Raw genomic sequence first — 23,167 nt, 5'->3', positions numbered from 1 at the left:
GAATGTATAAATATCATTAGTTCAAAGTTTTGGGTGTGAACTTATAGAAAGACATTTACAAGCAGCAAAGAGAATGCTAAGGCATGTGAAAGGAACAAAGGATAATGGAATCTATTATAATCTAGTTGAGGTTTCAAAGTTGTTTGGTTATTCAAATGCAATTTGGGTAAGATCACTAGATGATAGAAGGAGCACATTTCGACATTGTTATATGTAAATAAGTGGATTGGTTACATGGAGTTCAAAGTAGAATATAGAGGCATTATTAGTATAGAAATAGAATATGTTTCATTAGCAACATGTACACAAGTAATTTGGTTAAGAAGAGTTTTGGAATATCTAGAAGAACAAATAAATGCTATAGTGATATTTTGTGACAATGGTGGAGCAAGATAAATAAAAATCCAATATTTCACGAAAGGACAAAATACATTGAAGTGAAGCACTCTTATGTGAGAGAGTTGGTAGAAGAGAGGAAAGTTGGAATTTAGTTTTGTAGGTTAGCAGAACAGCTGGGAGATATTATGACTAAAGGGCTAGGAAAGATAAACATTCAAGTTGAAGACAAACTCACTTATAAAAGAATTTGACATCAAGGGGGAGAATGTAGGAAAATCTATTGTAAAACAACAAAATATTGAAGTTAAAAGAAGTTGATGAAGACGAACTATTGATGCCGACAAAATCAAATTGTTGCTAATGAAAATATCTTAGTTGTTGCTAAAGATAATAGATCATTGTTATTAAAGATGACAAACATTTGTTGTTGAAGATAATAGATAGTCGTTGATGAAGATAACATTAGTTGCTATTGAAGTTGTTTTTATGCATTCCATAGTTTATTGGAATTTGGAGTGCAGCTAATAATAATAGATTTTGCTTTACACATTATTTTCTAGTTGTTCAAGTCTATGTAGGAAACCAAAATTAGGCTATTTATAAATAAGTTGTTTAGAATTGTTAGCTGCTATTTTGGGCATAAGATTTTATAAAATTTTAGTGACTATTTCTAGAGTGCTTCATCCTTTTGTAGTTAGCGTACAACTATTATTATGTTTTGTGTCATGTCCCCTCCTTGATTGCTATATATAACCTTAATGGAGCAATTATTATTTATTAATGTTTATCAGCAAATGATTATTTGAAATTATTAAATATTTATTTTTTAAGTAAATTAATATTATATTACATATATTATAAACAAATATTACAATCTCTCATCTTTCTAAAAAGGTATGCAACCAATAATGTTGAAGGCAATTCACTTAACATAGAGTGGAACCACAATGAGGTATATTCTATGTCGATGACTGAATTGTATGTCTTGATCTGCAATTATATAATTGAAAACGATTCATAGTCAAATGGGGAGATGCTCAAATAATAGATTCCAATTCGTTATTGTCACCGCTGTCTTTATTGTTATAACCCAACGATAACAATTATAATCTCTTTCCATACTCCTATATTCTCTTTTATTAATGGTGGTATAGTGTTTGCATTCTCAACTAATCGTTTTCCATTTGTCATCGATATTATTTGTTGTCTCCTATGAAATCAATATATTAAATACTTGAAGCTGATTGAATTCTGTTATATTGTTCTCTTCTTGCTAACATTGATCCACCCGTTGCCTTAGTTAATTGGTGTCATGCCTTCTCAATCCCATATGTTAGTATTATTTGTCGTTGACCCTATAATCGACGATATGGTTAAGGCATGGTAATTGGTAGTCAATGTTAATCTTGAGGATTTTCATTGATTCCTCTAATTGTTGTCTCTGAGCCCAATATGATCTTCATAATGATATCGACTAGAAGTTAAAAGCATGATTTGGTTTTAGTTATTATCTTCAATAAGGTAAAGCAAGAACTAATAAAATTATAAAAGACATGTCTCTTAAATCAAGCATCCATTCAAAAGGGTATGACTCCTTGACGTTAAGATATAAATGACAATTGAACCAAGGTGATAAAAAGAAAAGAAAAGGAGAATATCTGGAGCCATCGATCAGATCAGATCAGATCAGAACTGTTATTGAGTGGCAGGCGGTAACATCCTTATTCTTGATGGTATGCATGGGGATGTGTTTAATAAGTATGCTTACTATATGAAGCTCGATAATGTTTTTATGCAGAATTTAATAATAATATCAGCATAGAGTGTAATATTTATTATAGTAATACCTAATTTCATACCAGTGGCAGACCAGATCTGACAATGCATCAGAGCTGTCTGCCTTTACCAACCACTAAATATGTTAATAACTAATATTTTCAAGCAGTGGTAGTATTAATAATCTATAGGATAGGTAATTAGTAAATACATAAATTATTGGTAACATTATTTAATTTATTTGTTTATTGTATACATACATACTCAAATCAGAATAAGGAATAATATAAGGGTTATAAATATAGGCATTGATATAATAATAGGTATTAATATAATAATTTTAACTAATATAATATCTTTTAGAAACTGCGCTGCAGTAATACATAATAATTCATATAACTAATAATAAATAAATATGTAAATGATTTATAAATGAATCAGAATAAGATTAATTATCTAGTATGGTAAATTAGCAAGTAGTGGATAGACTAAAGAATGATAGAACATCACAGATTTGTTTCATGTTAAGATAGACTTGACTCTTAAATCAAGTTAGTTTAAGTCATTAAGTACTTTGAAATAGATTAATTATGGTTAAATAGACCAAATCCTAGTAGGGGACATTACATTTTGATAATGTAGTAATTGTTTGTTGGCTTTGGGTAGTTCTAAGAGTGAGTTAGTTGATGGTTGTGTTCCTCTTGGCAATCGTTAGGTCCTTTAAATACATTTTGTATCATCAAGGAAAGTAGCACGATCTAGTCGGATAGACTCTAATCCTTGGATGACCATCTTTGGTCTACTTTTGTAAAAACTTCATTTGTGAATAGAGATACACTTTTACTTCTCTATCTGGTATGCATTATTAATTCTATTTATTATTTATAGTAGAGAAAACATTGGTGCTGTTGCTTCAAAAGAAATTGGGTTAGATTTGAGAGATTCATGCCCATAGACCCTAATAAAGAAGGGAAGAGACCTCAAGGTGGTTAAAACCAAGAGGTTAGATGATCTTTATAAATCGTAGAGCAAAGAGAATGGAGAAGAAGAATGCAAGAAATAGTCAAAGAAACCCCAACAATACAAGTTCAGTCGTAGCCCATCCTGAGAAAGAAGTTGAAGCCAAAGCCATAGTTGGAGAAACAAAAGCATTTCCACTACAAGACAATGTATGAAGTGAGAATGGGATGAGATAACCAAATGCTCACCACTACCCAATGAAGTATGGGTTGCTCTTTTTGACTGAGTGGAAAAATCAAGACAACCTTCTCTAGAGGAGGTAAGTTGGGAGAGAGAGTCACGTTCCTTCATTGAAGTGTACAAGAGTAACCTTCTAGGCATGGAAAGGTTGTTAATCAAAGGAGAAGCTAAGCCAAGGGTGTGTAAAAGAAAATTTGAAGGCAAAACAAATGTGTGGAACACCGAAGTTGAGGGAAGTGTAGAGGATTCCTATGTGGCTGAGAGAAGCACTAGAATGTCCAATTTAAACTTTGTAGCAAATAGGTTGTAGGTGCTAGGTTTGCAATAGAATGAGACCATGGTAAGCCCTAATGTAAAAAAAAAAAGGTACTCAAATTTATAGCCTATGGATTAGAGTCAGTGGATTAGAGGATCCTGTGAAGCATTGGAAGACTTGTGAAACAATTTGGACAACAAATGGGCAAGATATTAAGACAATTGGCTATGGTCTTTTCTAGCCACCTTGTGAGGTGTAAAATTGACTGGTATACAAAAATTGATCAATCCTCCCAAAACAGATGGTGAGATTAAAGAAGGCCTTTGAAGAAGAGTTTAAGTTGCTTTGTGATAATAATAAAATAGTAGTGGAAATTAACAATACAAAACAAGGTAAGCACAAAATTGTATGAGCTTATAATTGTAGATTTAAAGAATTGCTTGTAAAGTTGGAAAAAGAACCGACCGGTGGTCTCAATAAAAGATGATTCATCAAAGGTCTAATTCCATCATGAAGAAAACAGATGTAGTACCACCCTCTTCTCATGCAAACACATACAATTGGGCAATGGACATAGAAAGTGAAGACAAAATATCCTATTGTGGTAAAAGAAAAATAGAGGAAGATGGAAGCTTAGATGATAGTACGGATAGTGAATCAAGAATGGTACAAGCACTTCGAAGGGACGTGCTTTCAATAATGAAAGAATTGAAGGCGAAGAAAGAAATCAACAAGAAAACTAATGAACTATGGTGTATTGAGTGCAAAAGTGAAGGTCACACCAAAGGTAACTGTCCTAGAAAAATGCTTTGTGAGATTTGTCGGGTTATGGGTCATTCAATAAAAGAGTGCTTATATAATTTTGAAGACTAGTAGTATACAAGTACTCTTTAAATAGGGATAGCAGTCCACTTCATTGAAGGAACACAATGCATCTTTAGGCAGTTATTTAAATCAAAGAGGAGGTCGAAATTTAATATGGTATGACCCTAAAGGACACCCAGTCATACAATGCCAACAATGTAATGAATGGGAACATTTAATATCCCCTCCTATAATCTGTACTAAAAATCAGAAAATTATAAAGTTAGGGTTAGAGATGATACCTGGTCAACTTAGAAACATAAGACTAAATATAGTTTCCTGCATATAACAATAAAACCTATGCAAACAGATGTATTTCTCTGATTAATAAGCATGCAAGTCTAACATTATGATAGGAATTCCAATTTAATATAAACATGATGTTTGGAAGAAGAATACTATGAGGACTGCTTTAGAGCCTCTCTACCCAAGCCTAAGAGAGGTTGCTTCCTCCAACCTTCTTGCTCCACTTAGTGATTCTTAACTGATCCCCTCATGTATCAACGTTCTTCATGGCTTACTTACCTTATGAGTTTGGAATGAGGCTGTAACCAGGTTGCTAGACTCCTCAAGGTCCTAGACGCCTCTTGGGTCGTTCTAGGACAGCCAACTTATGAGTCTCTCCTAACCTCTCCATTACACCTCCATTCCCTCCCTTACAAGTAAGCTCTGTAATTCTGATTTAAATACTTAATATTTTATCAGTATGTTCCTAATGATTGAGTATTCATGATTCATTCATAGTCTTACTACATACATCTTGTATGAGAAATTACTGAGATAACATTGATTTGCCTGTGTAAGTTATCATTAAATTGTAAAGCCAGTATATTAATCTGCTTATGTTGTTAGGGCCAATTATCTGTAGATTACTGAAGTTATTAAGATTTATTCCTTATGATTGTAATGCTGTGTTTGTGAATCATAACAGTATGCAGATACGAATCTAATAAACATTCAGAAAGATGTTACTGTGACTGATGTGCTGGAGTATTGTTCTTCTGCCAATGTGCTTGCTGGCCCTGTGCGAATTCTCCTTTTCTTCTCCGTATCTCCTCTTTGTCACCCGATGGCCCTTCTTAATCTCCTCATACGCTGTGTCTCTTTGTTGTGAGGAGACATGTCTGTAAAGAGAGGCGTTTCTCTTCTTAACCGCACTTCTTAAAAGGCTTATGTCCCTTGGGTTAAAGCACCCATTAATTATTTTGTTAAGCTATTCGTTAAAGAGATTAGGATTAACATTTCACCAACAATATACATAATTTTATATTATTATTTTCATTCATTGTATAAGGATAAATGGAGGATTTAATACATAGCTGATTCAAATATAATACAAGAGTTATTTAAGGTCGGAACATGATAGAACACTATGTGAGAGTCTACTAGCACAAGCAGAACAAATTACAACTATTGTGCGAATGGTGTGGACTTGGAGACCACAAAGGCACTAGATGTTTGAACCAAAAGGTTAGTGTCAAGATGATTGATGTAAGACATAATGAAGCATTAGCCATTATTCGAGCCCAAGGAAAGAAGGTTGTGTAATCAGACCCGTGTATAGCAAAAGAAAGACTTCATGAAGCAAAGGACAAATTGGAGAATGCTATGGCTAGTGAATGACACCACTCAAATGCAAATACCAGTACAATTACAAATACATTACGATTTGGTGCAAATATTACAAAGTAAGTACTTCAAATTACCACACTAGTTAAAGTAGTGAATCTATTACAAAGAATTTGTAAACATTGAAATGCTATTGTCTCAAGGAATAATGAGATAGTGCATGCTACGATCCATTTGGAATTTGTGAGAATGAAACTCAATATTTGAACCTTTGTTGTCGATTGACCAAGTGAGTGATCCAATGTTATTGATAGTTAAACACAACAAAGAAACCAATGGTGGTGAATATGGAGATCCTTGGAAGGAATCTCACCAATATAATTGTTGATGGTGGGTCTGGTGTGAATGTGCTTTTGGAAGGCACTTGGAGAAGTCTAGGCAAGGTGGCCATTTGGCCCCCAAATTTTCAACTGGTGGGTGCAGATCAACAAGGTATTAAGGTACCTAGAGTTTTAATGGGCCAAAAGATAATTTATTGGAACTCAAACATTTTTGTTGAATTTTGTGGTCATTTCATTACAAAAGAAAGCATGCAACACATTGTTGGGTTGAGGTTGGTTGGTAGTGTTGATGTGTATTTTGTGCACGACCAAACACAATATAAAATACCTAAAAGGTACCTTATCCTCTCTTGAACAAAGTTCCCGACTGCTGAATATCTCGCCGAAGGATCAGTCGAGGCAACTCCAAGGTTCTGCTTTGTAGGATCTCTACTCGTGGATAAGCTCTTCGCGGTATGATGTGATTTTGCTGGAATCACAAGTCCTATTCACTAACTGGAAGACAAACAAATGGAAAAAGATGCAGGGTTCAGGAAGTCTACTCTACTATCTAGGATGCGAGAAGATGGATGAATGACTTGGTGGAGTCCTACTGGGCTGGGTCTCACCATCAGGTTGAACAATTCAACACCAACTCAGTGCGATCTTCTAAGGGATGTTTCCAATACGTTCAAATCGTACACCATCGGACAATGATCACCATTCAAGATAATGCATGAACAATAGACGTGTAACGACTTAAGATTAAGCTCATTTTATGCCAGTTGACCACGCAAGGCGCACTTACCATTAGTAAGAGGCTAGTGGTATGGACTAGACAAATTCCACACAGGTGCATTCAACAATTTTCTTCACTCAATCTAATCATCTATCATCAAAAATGAAGATTCAACAAGAGACCATGCACGTTGCAAAGAAACAACATATTCCACCATATCTTCAATGAAAAGAAGTCTTTACAACTAAGGCAACAATGTCTTGCCTTCTCTTCTTAATCTACTCTAATTGCTATTCTACTATTCTGGCTTCTATTACTAACTATTAATTATTAGCTATTATTGACTAACTATTAGCTTTTACAAATGAGGAGCCACGGCTTATATAGCGCCCTCAATACAATTCAATGGCTCAGATCACTTTGAGATCAATGGTCGAGATTTTACAATGAAACCCTAATTAGGGTTTGTTACAACAAACTTAATTCTGACCAATGAAATAATTGCATTATTTGGACACATGTCTTCTTTGGAATAGTCGACCAATGGATAGCCGGGGTAGGTACATCGAAGTTAGTGTCATCTTTGATGAGTCAGGTACATTGAATCTGGACATGCTGAAGTGGACCAACCCGACTGGAGGAGTGATGACTGGGATGCCACCTTGTCTTTCCTTCAAATGTTGGACTGTAAGAGGTCGTCCTTGATGAGGCTGGGCTAGAGAAGGTCGTCCTTGTTGATGCTGGGCTGGAGAAGGTTGTCCTTGTTGATGCTGGGTTGGAGAAGGTCGTCCTTGTCCTGGCCTGGTCTTCTTTCATCTGCCAAAACAAACCAAAAGATGATTAAGGACACATGATAAATTCATTTCAACATAGCATTTTCAACTTAAATCATCAACAAAAAGATATTAACATGAAACTTGCTCAAGATTTTCTCCAGGAACAGAGCTAAAGTTGGAATTTCGCCCTGGACCCTTTGGAAGGGTCAGGAGCGAAATTCCAACTTTAGCTCAAAATTCACATTTTTGAAGGTCAGACATCTTTTCAAGGCATTCCAAATAGCTATTCTCACCCTAGTCCAGGCCTGACTTAGCACAAAATTTGGAGAAAAGGATGGTTTTAGTGTTTTTCGCTCTGGACCCTTTGGAAGGGTCAGGAGTGAATTTCTTGTTTGTAGCTCATTTTTTCATCATTTCAACTTCAATCCACTTCACAAGGCAAGGAAACACTTTTCTTCTCTCATCCAACCTAAGTTTGATTTGATTTTGCAAGGAGAAAAAGGTGATTGAAGGATTTTCGCCCTGGACCCTTTGGAAGGGTCAGGAGTGAATTTCTTCCTTTAGCCCAAAATCATCATTTCTGGAGACAACAATCGACTCAAGGGCACTCTCAAGGGCATCTTTCACCTTGGCCTAGGCATGGTTTAGCATAAATTTGAAAGGAATATGTAAATTTTAGGATTTTCGCTCTGGACCCTTTGGAAGGGTCAGGAGCGAAAATCTTGACTTGAGCTTACTCCTTCATCATTTGTCTTCAATCAACTTCAACAGGGCAAGAACACCTCTCCTCGCATCCATCCAAACCATGAAAACCTAACATTTGACTAGACTTGCAAGGAAAATAGGTGGTTTTAAGATTTTCGCTCTGGACCCTTTGGAAGGGTCAGGAGCGAAAATCACTTTTTTGGCTCAATTCCTTCAAGTTTGATAATCATTGCTAAGTCAAAGTCATTCTTGAGGACCTCTCCCATCAAAACTCGCCCTAGTTAGCACTTGGCTTGGCACAAAATTGGGAAAAAAGGTGATTTAGAGAAAATTCGCTTTGGACCCTTTGGAAGGGTCAGGAGCAATTTTCATCATTTGGCTCAATTCCTTCAAACTTGATAATTATTGACCATTCAAGGACATGCCTAAAGACACCTCTAATCTTGACCCATACTAGTCTTGGCATAAATTTGAGGGAAAAGATAAGTTTTGAGAAAATTCGCTCTGGACCCTTTGGAAGGGTCAGGAGCGAAAATCTCATTCTTGACCAAAAATCATCATTCTTTCAACTTGAAACTTCATTGCAAGGTAGAATCTCACCTTTCTTTGCCCTAGGAACAAGGTTTTAAGCCTAAGAAAGGTCAAAAAGTAGGCTTGTAAGGAATTTCGCCCTGGACCCTTTGGAAGGGTCAGGAGTGAAAATTCCTTTCTTGGCTAAAACCCTCATTCCTCAATGCTATCAAACACTCTCAAAGGCAAAATCATGTCCATTTTCCCTTTCAACATGCTTTGGACATCACAATTTGGTCAAATAGGGAAGGAAATGAGGTCTAGGAGGATTTTCGCTCTGGACCCTTTGGAAGGGTCAGGAGTGAAAATCTCATTCTTGGCTTGATTCTTCATTTCTCCAACTCAAAATCACCTCAAGAGGCAACTAAACATCATTCTTCATCCAAGGGATAAGGTCTTAGGCCAAAACAAGGTCAAAAGAATAGGCTTGCAAGGAATTTTGCTCTGGACCCTTTGGAAGGGTCAGGAGCGAAAATCTTGATTTAGGCTTTAATTGCTCATTTTTCAAACTTCAATCTTCTTCTGGAGGCAAATATAGATTGTTTTCCACTTGAGGAACCAAGTTTTAAGCCCATTCAAGGTAGCAAATGAGGATTATAGCGAATTTCGCTCTGGACCCTTTGGAAGGGTCAGGAGCGAAGTTCCTAATCTTGGCCAAAATCCTTCACATTTTTACGTTCCATCACCTCAAAAGGTAGAGACATGTTATTTCCTTCCCAAATTCACCCATGGAACAAGGTTGGTATCCAAAACAAGGGAGCAAATGAGGCTTATGAAGAATTTCGCTCTGGACCCTTTGGAAGGGTCAGGAGCGAATGTCCTATTTTTGGACAAGATCCTCACTTTCAAAACACTTCTCAAGGCAAGAACACATCAAGACTCACACACAATGCCTAATAAACCAACGCCTATCCAAAACAAGGAAGGAAAATGAGGGTTATAAGGATTTTCGCTCTGGACCCTTTGGAAGGGTCAGGAGCGAAATTCCTCTCCCAGGCTAGAATCCATCATCCCAAGGTCTAAAATCTCTTCTCCAAGGCAAAGTTGCATCAAACCTTCTCAATTATGCCTCAAAAGTCTACAAACTTGGTCAAGCTAAGGAGAAAAATAGAGGAAATATGAATTTCGCTCTAGACCCTTTGGAAGGGTTAGGAGCAAAAATCACCTTAGGCCATGATCCTAACTTCATTTTTTCGCATTTCTTCATTCAAACAAGTGCTTTTGCCTTCATTCAAGCCTAGGAATGCATTAGTTCTAGGTTTTGGTCAAAGTAGAATGTCTTATGGAGAATTTCGCTCTTGACCCTTTGGAAGGGTCAGGAGTGAAATTCGCTTTAGCGAAATTTGACATTTTGGACTCTTCGTCAGGATAATTTTATGGAATATAACATTTAAGTATAAGTATACTTTAAGTTATATTCAATATATACTTTTAGGATGTTTGAGAGTGGTTTCGGACCTCTAGGAGTTATATTGCAAAATCTAGTTTTTGGAGGATTCTTCAGTTTTCCAGACTTAGTCAAATTTTAGGATCAGGACATTCCAGACTTAGCCAAATTTCAGGATCAGGGCATTCCAGACTTAGCCAAATTTCAGGGCATTTGAAGATTAGTATGACATTCCAGACTTCATCACTCATCAACTCGACCTAACTCAGACCTTCAAGGATGATACTCACTCACCAAGCAAGAAACAATTAGCAACGAGAGCAAAACCAGGCCCTAAGGAAGACTCTCAAAGAAACCCTAATTTTGGGGCACCTTCTGACTCCCCTGGCTCAAGCAAAGCCTACCATCCTATTGATCCCCTGGCGACACTCAAAATGCAAAGGCTAACAAACAAACCCTAAACACCTAGAAGGCGAACCCTAGAAAGCAAAAAAAAGTAGGGGTCCCCATTTGCAATGGGGTGATGTGTGAATACGTCACAACAAGTAGTAGCCAAAAGTCAACCACAACTGGAAGAGGAATCCAATCTCCATCGAGAACAAGGGTCTGAAGTATATAATTGATTTGAAGAACCAAGCAACCAATGAGAAACCAACTTTTTGGGATTCATTAGATTCAAACTATGAAGAAGAATGGGTGGAGAATTAGGATTAGGATCTGATTGAAGTGAATGAAAGGAATTTTGGAATTACAATCATGTTTGGAAGATGAAACAAATCCTCTCGACAACTTGTTTCACTAACAAATGGAGGACTATGAGGTATTTTGTCAAATTGCAATTTCATTGAAGCTACAGAGATCAATTGTGATGACAAGCAACAAATGAATAATTTTGGAAAGTTTGACATTGTATGTATGTTGGACATGGTAGAAGGTTCACAAAGGACAACAATTTTGACTTTAGTGGAGGCACTGAACTATACTAAAGATTGCAAAATTAATGAAGCTAGATCAACTTCATAGGAAAATTATTGAAAAATTAAAAAGTATTAAATGGGTCAGACAATAGATTGTTGCAATTAAAGTGGAAAATAATAGGTGGTCTCAACATGAGAAAAATGAAAAAAATAATAATAAAAGATTGAGTGAGGAAAAGACCGAAAAAAAAAATTGATCCCTTGACCAGATGACCACCATATTTTTCTATTTTGTGGCTCATCCCTCACCTATTGAGGAAAAGGACTAACAAGTTAAAAGTTTTGAAATTTGAAATACTATCATACAATAAGAGCCATTGGAGACACCACCATCTGATCTAAGTTCAACTACTTGTCATATGACTTCTACAATCAATGATTTTATTATTGTAGTTGTATGGTTCTCATCTACTGTCCCATACGACTCCTCATTACTACTATTGTATAGTCTACCTTTAATGTCTTTGTTGTATAGTTCAAGTCCCCTCACTATCGTATGCTTTTCAACTATGGAATGTTTGCATTCTCAGCCATATGGTTGAATTTGTTTTGACAAATTTGAATTTGTTTTGACAAATTTGAATTTGTTTTGACAAATGGACTAACTTCTTAGTTGTAGCTGTACAATTGAAGGTTCTCACCGCTATTACATGGTTTGAATTGGTTGAATATCCTTTGCGGATTGGTCATTCTTGGTATATAGTATGATTCTTGTTGCATGCCATTGTACAACCTCCTACATGGCTTTGGTTAAAAAAATATTTGGTTTGTTCTTAAAGTTTTACTGAACCAATATAGTTGGTTCTTCCTCAGACTATGACTTTGGTAGAAACAAGGAATTTTGAATTCCTCATACAGATTAGTGAAGTGGGTGAAAGTACATTTCTAGAAGACAAGAATATTGAACATGTTTTAGAAGTGCTTGCAATACTATTTAGAATCATTGATCAATTGGGTGGAACATTATTAGCCTCTAGTGTGCAATTAGATCTGGTCCCTTGGTTAGTTAGTCATAAACATTTTTCATTATTGACATATTTTGTAGATATTTTGGTTTTGAAAATGGTGTGCGCCATGAAGGCTTGTGTGGTTTTGAAGGTCTTCATTTGGGCTTAGTGACGCGTTTGGGGTGCTGCCCTCAAACCCCCACCGTACAAATTCATTTGATTTGCCAAGTTTTCTCGAGTACTCTTTGAGTTTGAGTCTGCAAACTATGCTTCTAGGTTTGCCTACCGGTATGTCTTGTTTACAATGTCGTCATTAGTTTGAAAAATCTTACATAACATTCCTTAAAGTTTACTTGTTTCCTATTATTTGGAAGACGGCATTTTCTTTTAGTGGGAATGATGTAGTTAATATACAATACCTATTATTATGTTTTGAATATATAATTTATCTAACTATTTATTAAGTATTTGTTTGCTTTGGGTAGTTGCAAGAGTGATTTAGTCAACAGATGCATTCCTCTTGGCAATTGTCAGGTCCTTCAAATAGGTTTTATATCGTCAAGGAAAGCAACATGATCTAGTTGGATCAACTTTGACCCTTGGTTGACCATCTTTGGTCTATTTCTGTAATAATTTTATGTGTGAATAAAGATATTCTTTTTCTCTTCTATTTAGTATGCATCATTAATTTTGTTCATTATTTCAAGTATTCATTTTATCAGATTGGAGAGTAAACACTAGTTATAATATATTTGAGCATCGCTTAGTTTTAGATTGGAACATGTTAGTGAATGTAAGGAGACTTATTTTAGGATTGCTTTGATTGTTTTTGTTAGTAATTTTTAGGAGATCAAATTCTATATTTGATGCATTCTTTTAGTTGTCTTGTAAGAAATTTTGGAAGGAAAAAACAGATTGTAAATCAAGACTCAAGGAAGTTGATTTTAGAATAAATAAAATGGTCTTTTGGTGGGGTAATTTCTGAGCAGCCCCTATCCCATACAAAATTTGGTAAGTTCAATTCGCTTTAAAGTCATTTTAAGCTGAAGATAGATGGAGAATGTCTTATGAAAAAATAAGTACTAATAACAATTCCTTTGAAGACTAAACTAGGTGAATGGTGTAATTTTTTTGGGTAAACTATCATAAATGCAAAGGATTATAAAAAGAATTAAACACATTTATCCCTTTTTGGATTTTCCTATTTTAACCATTAACTTGTTGAGTATGCAAAAGGCAATGTTTGTAAACAATCGTCATCAAAAGATAACCCATTGGGTGGGTTTAGTCATCCTATTTATCTAGGTAATTTATTGGGGAATTACTTGGTTTAGTTATGAAAAAAGATGATAGTCAACAAAAACCAAGGGGAAGTGTTAGTTAGATTTAGTATGATGGCCAAGTTTGGCCAATTATATAGAGTTGGAAGTGCATAAATTGGGGTCATTTTGCAAGAGATTACCCTACCAATGTAATGTTGGACTCCTCTGTCAGTGATGTGGGCTTGGGGACCATATTGATAGTAATTGTCCAAAACAATAAAATAAAACACTTCATATTAGAATCTGCAAATTTGCACAAAGGAGCGCCCAGCCAAAACAAGAGGAAATATGCAATACCCAGAATGAATATGTTTTTATTTTGAAATATATGAGTGAAACTACAAATCTGCCCTGCTAACCGCGACTCCCAAAAATGAAATGAAATGCAAATAACTGAACTTCAAGTACAACTCAAGCTACAATGCAATCCCCACTACAAACTCTCACAACTACACTAAATCACCACTAGTTGCTATCTTTCAAGCAAGAAGCAATGCCAAGGCTAGGAGGCATTCATTCCTCGAAGCAACCCCAATACCATTCCGGCATAGTAACATTACAATAGACATAAGATGCCAAATGAAGGGAAGAGGCCTCCATTTATAAGCTTAACAAGGGATCTCTAGAGGCTTCGAGAAAGTGCGCCCTAATTTCACATTTGAATTTTCCTCCAAGAGATGGCGCCACTTTTAAAAGCTTAATTAACCTTTATTTTAATTCACTTCTCTTCATAAAGTTGGCACCCCTTTTCATAAGCAAGATTTTAGACCTTAGGAAATATTAAATCCCTTCCATGATGCGTCCACCCTTGAAGACCACCTTTTAAAACAACTTGAAGTGATGAAGCTAGGCCAAGGGGTCAACTTTAAAATATAACATTAAAACATAACATTATTTAAATGAAATGAACTTATCTCTCCAAAAACATCCCAAGGCCAAAAGTGACAAAGCCAACTGAACCAATTGAAGAAGAGAACCAACTGTGTCGAAATAATCAGGACCACTGCCAGAAATAGAATTTACTAAAAATAGTAAATTCCAAAAAGTGCTCGGAACGCAAAGCCGGACATACCATTGCGAAGCCCTTTGAAAACCCAGAAAGAATATGCGATCCAAACTCTAATTCACAAGCAACAACAAACTCCAAAATTGGAAACCCTAATTTCCCATTGAGTAGCCTACGGGTCTCCAAAATAGGCCATCGGTCAACTGAAACATTACGCCTGAGAAGGGGACATTACACTTTACAAGACCATCTACAAACTTCCTCAATGATAGCCAAAGAACATAAATGTCATCAACAATGTGGAACTCAATTGGAGCTTGCTTGGCCTTTTATTTAAAAATTACCCTACTCAACTGCTTAGAAAGTTTCATTTGGAATAGTGTACCTTAAAGCTTGAAAAATGTGTGCTCAATCTTGTTTGTCTTGCAGTAATTTAGGTTCAATCCATCTGATTTTTGAATGGGGCAAATGTTGTGCTTCAATCAAAAGGGGGAAGGCTAAGCAAACAATCTCATGTATATTTGCAATGGGAAACAAGTAATTTGATCCCATTTTTTAGAAACTCTGCTTTAACCTTTCACAATCAAACAACCTTGCTAATGAATAACTCTTGAATAGCTCTCTTGATTTTCCTCAATGACAACGAATTATAGGAATTTGTTGGAGAGGAGACATGGACAACATGATTCAAAATGTCATATTTGCATTCAAGATACAATCATGGGGGTCAATATCAAAAGATTGGGCTTTCATCCTTGGGATAGTATCTTTCAAAAGGACATAGGGTATAGAGGGTGTTGTTTACTCCATTCGGTGAATGCTTAAACTTACAGGATAAAGAAAAATATAACAATGATCATATTCAACACTGTAATTCAGAAACAACACATCAATATGGCCAAAAGATATCTTTATTATCAATATGTAATGGGTACAATAATAGAGAGTCCCAGTTCCCAATACAAGCCAAAACTATATAGCATTCGGTAGTTGGTTAAGAGTGCCAACCACCGGCAACTAACAACTACTCTAGAACTACAACCCATTACATTGCCATTTATTAAACAAAACACTATTTATTCTTATCGGCAAAACTATCACCAACATCAGCCCCCCCCAAAAAGAAGTCATCTTCTAGACGACGGAACAAAAATGGAGTTGATGAACTACATCTACTAATGAGAAATAGGATGAGAGGATTATATAGCAAGGACGTTGCCCTGGGTGCACCTCAAAGGAGCCATAGATCTCGCTTTGCAACCTTTTGCCTCTCTCGTGCTACTCTTACAATCTGTACGACCTTCATCAAGTCCTCCTTGGTATTCCCGAGCTCTCTAGTTACTACTGCCAAACGTTCCTCTGTCTCTTTGAGCTGCACCTCCTTCCCTGCTCTGACTGCCCTAACTTGCTCCAGCTACTCCTCGAAGGCCACTCTCCACTCCCTCTTGGTAGTGATTAGTCTCTACAGCTGCACCACCTCTTCCCGAGTGGTTGTCGCTTGATCTATTGCGAGCACTCTCTTTACCTCGGCCTCATCGACGGAGTGAGTTGCCTTTTGCAATCGGAAAATGTGTCCCAAGACACGTCCTCCATATTGTGGAGGGTATCTATCACACCACCTTGCCTCTGCTATGAGTGTGGCCTACAACATGCCTCCATCATCTTAGGTGTCTTTGTGGCCAAACACCCATGGGCTATAAAGTGTTGGGTGAACTCCTACTCGCAGCCATTCCTCATGAAGGCGAGGAGTCTCTTTGCCTCTGTTGAGGCAAATCCCATATCCACCTGTCTGGTGAGATCGACCAACCCTCATGCGATTGCAACCATGCCCTCCAACTTTGCCAAGAATCTCCATCTAGATCCGATAGCATCTTGTGGGTTGGGTTTTGAGACCCGAATGTGGTTGTTGTGTACCTCTCTCCTTCTTGACTCATTTGTCATCATCGCTAGGGAGGTATCTCCCTGACGTGCACTCTCTTCCTCATTCTCAATCACCTCTATGGCTACAATTGGTATCTCGTCCTCCTTGGTAGGCCTCGCCTCTTGCTCTCCCAGTGGCTTTGCTGGTACAAGCTTGTGCTGTGTGTCTACTTCTTGCTAGAAGCGGGTGCCCACTCGTAAGTTGGGTGAAGGTGGTGGAGTCTCCTCAATACCCATATCAAACCTGTCCAGGAAACTGTCAAGTCTTGTATTTGCGTCATCTGTTGCCGCCATCTCTCCGACACTCTTAGGCGAAGGTGTAACACTTGTAGGTGTGGAACCCCCTGTGGCAGGTGTGGCTTTCTTAGCTGTGGGTGTGGAATCTTCGGCTGCGTGTGTGGTACCTGTTGTGAGGTATTCACACATCGCCCCATTGCAAATGGGGACCCCCACTTTTTTCGCTTTCTAGGTTAGTGGTCTTAGCTTAGTTGTTGGTAGTTGTAGAGTCTTTGCTATTAACCTTTTGTTTGTAGTTGCTCAGGGGCTGGCCAAGTCTTTCTCTTTGAGATGAAGTGAGGTTTAACATTCCCTTTGCCCAACCAAGGTATAATCCCTTCCACTTCTCCCAACACTGTCAGTGGGCGCCCAAACCCGATCTCACTCATTTCCATCCCTCACCATTGTCGTCCCCATTTCCCCCTTTCCATCTCATCACCTATGCCCACACCTACATCTTCCACACTCCTATCTCTATACCCCTTAGCCTACCACATCCTAACCTCCTTACTGTTGGTGTCTATTTTATCATCTACCAAACATTAGGATAGGATACTCGAAGGTATTCTATCCTCCTGAAAAATCACTACTGATTCCAAGGTCTATATGTGCGAACAAGCGACTTTAGTGGAATAGCTTCTTGGGTAGTGTATGCTGAAATTTCAAGGGGGGCTTACGTTGACAAGTATCTTGAACTGCTGAACTTAGATGGATTTGGCAATTTTAGGCTCTTCCTTTTTTGGGAATTTTCTGGGATTTAGACTTTCAAAAGAAAGGGAAAAAGGATAGGGTTCGAGGAGGTTAATCTAATCCTACGAATTTTGGAGACGGTATCAACTGGGTGCTCTTGAGCATAGTTGAACTACTCGCGACTCAGCTCAACTCGCCAAGCCCCCGGGAAAAAAACTCGGGAAAAACTCGGGAAAAACTCGGAAAAACTCGGCGAAAAACTTGGCAACTTAAAAACACGCTTAAACTTAGTAAAAAATGCATTTTTTTTGCAATTTTTAATGAGAAGATGCATCCAAAGAGTCAATAAATGATAACACAAAAGAAACAAGCTGATTCTAGATATATTTAAATGCAAAGTGTCTACAAAATCGCATCCTCATGAGGAATGCTGATGGCTGGAAGCCTGAAGCAAAATAGTAAATTACTAAATAGTTTTTGTAAAACCAAAAGTAAATACATCATCACAAATTACAATTACAACTTCCTCTTCCCAGCTCTAGCAAAAACATGGGGAGAGGTAGAACTAGAGGGTCTAGACTGTCTAGTCGTATAAGTCTGCTGTGGGACTGGGCGTGACTGTGCCTCCTCGCTCGGTATGGTTGATTGAGACTCATTCTCCATCCTGGATGAAGCTATGTCTCCACCTGCCTCTGGCACTGGCAATGAATCCTCATCCTCATCCTCATCCTCATCCTCCTCAATGTCATCCAGCCTGAAACCAAATCCACCCCCCTCCTCCATAGCCTGCCTCTCCAAATCAGTGATGTCAGTGTCGGAAAACAATGGAGGCTGCTCCTGTGATGTCCAATCACTGTAAGGATCTATATCATCCAAGTCAATTGGACCACCTTCTAGTTCCTCTACCTTCTTTACGCGCAATCGAAGATTATATTGCACGTAGACAAGGTCATTGAGCCGTTTCTGCGCTAACTTGCTCCTCTTCTTCGTGTGGATTGCTTCAAACAAGCTCCAATTGCGCTCACAATTGGATGAACTGCAAGGCTGACATAAGACTCTGAGGACAAATTTTTTGAGATGTGGGGTGTTTCCACCCCAATTTTGCCACCAAGCATCTGCAAAATAAATAAAATGGAAAAGTTAGAAAGCAAAGAGAAAAGAGAAAACATAATTTATCAATCATTTTAGTCTTTAGATCCCAAAATCCAAATGGCAAATGTTATACCTGGGGTTTGAGTGGTTCTTCCTCTCCTAGCCAGCTCTGAAGAGAATAGCTTAACCCTTCCTCCCTCATAATTTTGGAGCTCACTCACAATGAGGTCTCTCTCCTCAACATCAGGTACCATCCTCTCAATGCATGTACTGAGGCCCTCCATGACTTCTCCATTCGAATCTGAGTAAGAACCCCCGAACCTAAAACGAGGGTTGAGGAAGTACCCTGCTGCATGAATGGGTTGGTGGAGCTGATTGTTCCACCTCCTATCAACAATTTCCCAAATGGGATCAAATTTGAGCCTATCCCCCTTGTAGTAATTTTTGATAGACTCTTTGGCCCTATCCATGGCCTCATAAAGATATCCCATTGGGGTTTTATCCCCATCCACCAAGCGAAGAACTCGAACCAAGGGCTCTGACACCTACAATTGAAAAATACAAATTACAAAAAGATCAAAATTTAAATAATGAAGTTACAAATTAGTAATGAGAGACTTGAATCAAAAATAACTAAAATTTAAAAATTAAAGTTTTGAAGTAACAACCTTCACAATCTCTGCAGCCCTTTGTGCAAATTGGTTGTCGAAGACTATGCATGCGACAGCCTCTCCTTCAGGCTTCTTTGATTAAGGTGAGTTAAACCATTCTCCACTCACAAACATTTGTTTCAAAGAAGTCAATGCAGCAAGAATGCTTTGCAACGTCAAGAAAATCGTTGCAAACCTTGTGACACCAGCTCTCACCAAATCTTTCCCTTGCGTGTGTTGTCTCATCAAATTTAGGACCCAAGGGTGATTGTAGATATATTTAGTGATCCTCCTTGCATCTTCCACAACTGGAGTCACCCACTCAAGTTTTCCTATGTCCTCCAAAAGAAGGTCAAGGACATGTGCTGCACAAGGTGTCCAAAAAAGAGTGGGGTGCCTCTCTTGGAGGATTCTTCCTGCAAAAGAAGAATTTATTCTTAAGAAATATGCAACCAAGTAAAACAAAGCCCACAACAAATGAGAATATTGCTAATGCCTAAAGGTGATAATTCAAAAGGATTCTACCTGCTGACACATATGCTGCTGCATTATCTGTGATGATTTGCACCACATTCTCTACCCCCACCTCCATGATGACACGCTCCAACATTCCAGCCAATGTTTCTGCATTTTTCACCTTGTTGGAGGCATCGACAGATTTCAAGAACACTACATTGTCCTTGCAAGCGACCAAAAAATTGATGATGGTGCGGTTCTTGCCATCTGTCCACCCATCAGAAAGAATGGTGCAGCCATAATTTGCCCAATCAATTTTTTGATCCTCCATCACTTCTCTTGCCCTAGCAACTGCATTTGTGAGCAACCTGTAAATGCAAAGTGAAATTAGGTATTAGTACACAATTTTGATTTAATAAACAAGAAATCTAAAAAATAATTAAAAATGAAATCAAGTGGACTATGTAGTAATTTACTAACCTCCCACTCAAATCCCTGCGAGAAGGGGCCTTGTACCCCTTTCCTGAAACTGTCATAGCAGTCACCAAATTCAACCAATAAGCATTCTCCGCCACATTGAATGCAATGTTGTTGAAGTACCAAAAATCAGCAACTGCAATGTCAGTTTTCTCATGTACCTCCTTATTCCATCCACTAGCCTCTAATGATGGTTGTCCTCCAGGTGTGTTTCTGGGCACAAAATAATCACCTATCGAACCTGATCGTTGTGATGGAAGTGGAACAGGGCCCCGGCCAGGTACTCTACTAGAGGAAGCAGAAGCAATGGGTGAGCTGATGGTCGGTTTGCGGATACGTGGGCCACGCCGAGAGCCCACTATGCCCTCAAGTGCTTCTTCTTCCTCTTCAAGGTCAATAGAAACACCTTGAGATTCAGCTATGGCTGATCTCATGGCTAGTTTTGCCCTCTCCCTTTGCAGTTTCTTCTCTTCCCCAGCTGCAAGTAGGGCATTCATTTGTCTTTTTATTTCTTCATTGGTCCCAGGGCATGCTCTAGCATCATGCCTATCTATTCCTGCAAGGTGGTATTTGAGGCGGTTGATGCCTCCATGAAGTATTCTCTCACATTGTATGCATATAATTGACCCAGGATCGGGTCCCTCATAGGCATACCTCCATGCCCCATCTCTAGCACCTCTAGGACGGGTGCCTATAAATCCAGATGGGCATGGATCTAGTGGCCATTGCTCCCTTGCCATGATTAATGCTTACTTAACCTACACATACAAAGTGCAAAAAAAAATTAACATTTTAGTTAAGCAATTTAGCACTAAGCAAACTATCTACATTAGTTTAAATAAATTTAGACATCATTCGAAGTTTTTTTAAAAAAAAAGTAGGGTTTGAATTTTTTTTTGAAAACTAGATTCTTCAAAAAAATTGTGAAAATTCAACAAGAATTGTGTTAAATCTTGTGTAAATAACTTAGAAATGATTTAGACTACCTAGGAATCATTTGTAATCAATCTAAATGCAACAAAAAATAAACAAATTGTTTTAAAAAAGCATAGAAAAAAAAATTAAAAAACTTACTTGGAATCTGATTTTCCCTTCAAATCCCCTTCAAATCCCCTTCAAATCACTCAATAACCACCCCAAATCACCTTCCAAGCCTTCCAAATGAGTTTCCCCCTTCTCAACCCAAAACACAATTGAAAAACAAAAAAACAAATTTGTTTTAAGCCGTTTTCGGCTGTATACAAAACACGGGCGAGTTTTTAAAACTCGCCGAGTTTTTGGCAAAAACTCGCCAAAAACTCTGCGAGTTTCCTGGCGAGTAGAAGTCGTTACTACTCGCTAGGGGCAAAAACTCGGCGAGTTTTTGTGACTCGCCGAGTATTCGGCGAGTTTGTCATCTATGCTCTTGAGAAACCAAACCTTGCTTCGCCACACTAGGGACAACTACACAAAGTCGGTGCAATCTTCGATGGGTTGTGCTTATGATCGAGATGTTGGGATGCACAGAGGACGGGCTCAGACTAACTTTGCATGGTAAGATGGAAATCATCCATTTACCAAAAGTATGAGTGGAGATACACCATCAATTGACACTTATCAAATCCTTCATTCAAATTAACAACAATGAAAGCAAATCTAGATTAATTTTAACTAAAGTGTTGAGGCAATTGAAACCATGCAAATCATTCGAATAATAGAGATTACAAAGCAGCGCACATGCAATATATTATCTGGAAATGACCTTAAGCAACAATACATCAAAAACCTCACACACTCCAAATGAGAGGAGGCAACCTTATATAGTTTTTCAAAATGAATGAATGGCCGAGATCAAACAGCGATCAAGGGCCAAGATTGAAAGTCTTAAACCCTAATTAGGGTTTCCCGAAATACTATCAGTTCAAACAAATGGAAGAGTGACACCTGGCGCAGCTACTAATTTCACTTGGGTGAGTGGCCACTTTCTTCTTTCAGAGATTCAACGTATCTGGACACAATGAGCTTGACCTCCTCCATGGTGACGCTTGGCAAACTGCCAATCTGGAAGTCGACGAGGTCCACATCATTGGTACATGTGGCAAGGATGCCTTCCCACTCAATTGCTTGGGTGAGGAAGGCATCATCGATGGAAAGGAAGTTTGCAATCTTTGAAAGGTCGCCTTTGTCAATCATCCTTGAATCCCTGAAGAAGCTTGCTTGAATCCTGGCTCTCAGGTTCTCTGCTTGTAAATGCTTCTCCCTTAGGCTTTCCTTCTTCCAGATCTCTGACGCCACACGGAATACCTTGCCCAGGATTTCTCTAACACTTGCCTCTGTCTCAAAGCACTTGGTCTCGGATTTCTTCAGAACCTCAATCCGAGTGACCAGAGTATAGTACCATGTGCCGAAGTCGTACCTGTCTCCTGTTTGTATGATGCCTGCATCCACTAAGCTTCTCTTCGACATGCCTCGGATAACCTTTAGATGAGGGAGTATTTCATTCTAAATTTCATCCACCTCTTCCCAATTGGAGGCTAGATCTTGGATACGATCAATCAATAAAGAAGTTGCCTCGTGTGCTGATACTAAGTTTTCTACCAGTGTGTCAGCACGCACTGAAGCGTCTGAAATCCATTCCTTTTCTTGAGTGTACGAGCCCGTCATATCATCATAGTCCTTCATTGATCCCTGCTGAAGAGGCTGTGGCGGAGTAGCCGGGACTTCACGGTTGAGTGGGCTGGTAAGATGGAGAACATACTTCTTCCACTGTTGGTTCTCTTCGTCAACCTTCTTCCTCTTTTCCTTTTCATGAGCCAGCCTCGTCTTTAGAACGTTGCAGGAGTCATCAAAATATTGGATCTCTTGGTCCTGGGT

General features: G+C 38.2%; 2 protein-coding genes across 2 annotated transcripts in view; one reads left to right on the top strand and one right to left on the bottom strand.

Annotated features, from left to right (window-relative positions):
• The window catches only part of LOC131035560 (ubiquitin-conjugating enzyme E2-23 kDa), an 87,182-nt gene that overhangs the window by 24,405 nt on the left and 39,610 nt on the right, over positions 1–23,167 (top strand). The gene's annotated exons all lie outside the window — the stretch shown is intronic.
• LOC131873915 (uncharacterized) lies at positions 19,682–21,071 on the bottom strand. Its single transcript, XM_059217050.1, has 2 exons — positions 20,318–21,071; positions 19,682–20,205 (listed from the first exon to the last, which is right to left on the bottom strand). Exons 1-2 carry the CDS (start codon positions 21,052–21,054, stop codon positions 19,878–19,880), a joined length of 1,065 nt encoding a protein of 354 aa, XP_059073033.1. The 5' UTR covers positions 21,055–21,071; the 3' UTR covers positions 19,682–19,877.

Source organism: Cryptomeria japonica, chromosome 3 (genome assembly GCF_030272615.1).
Source record: "Cryptomeria japonica chromosome 3, Sugi_1.0, whole genome shotgun sequence".
Lineage (NCBI taxonomy): Eukaryota > Viridiplantae > Streptophyta > Pinopsida > Cupressales > Cupressaceae > Cryptomeria > Cryptomeria japonica.
Note: the sequence above shows the minus strand (reverse complement) of the source record. Positions and strands in the feature narration are given on the sequence as shown.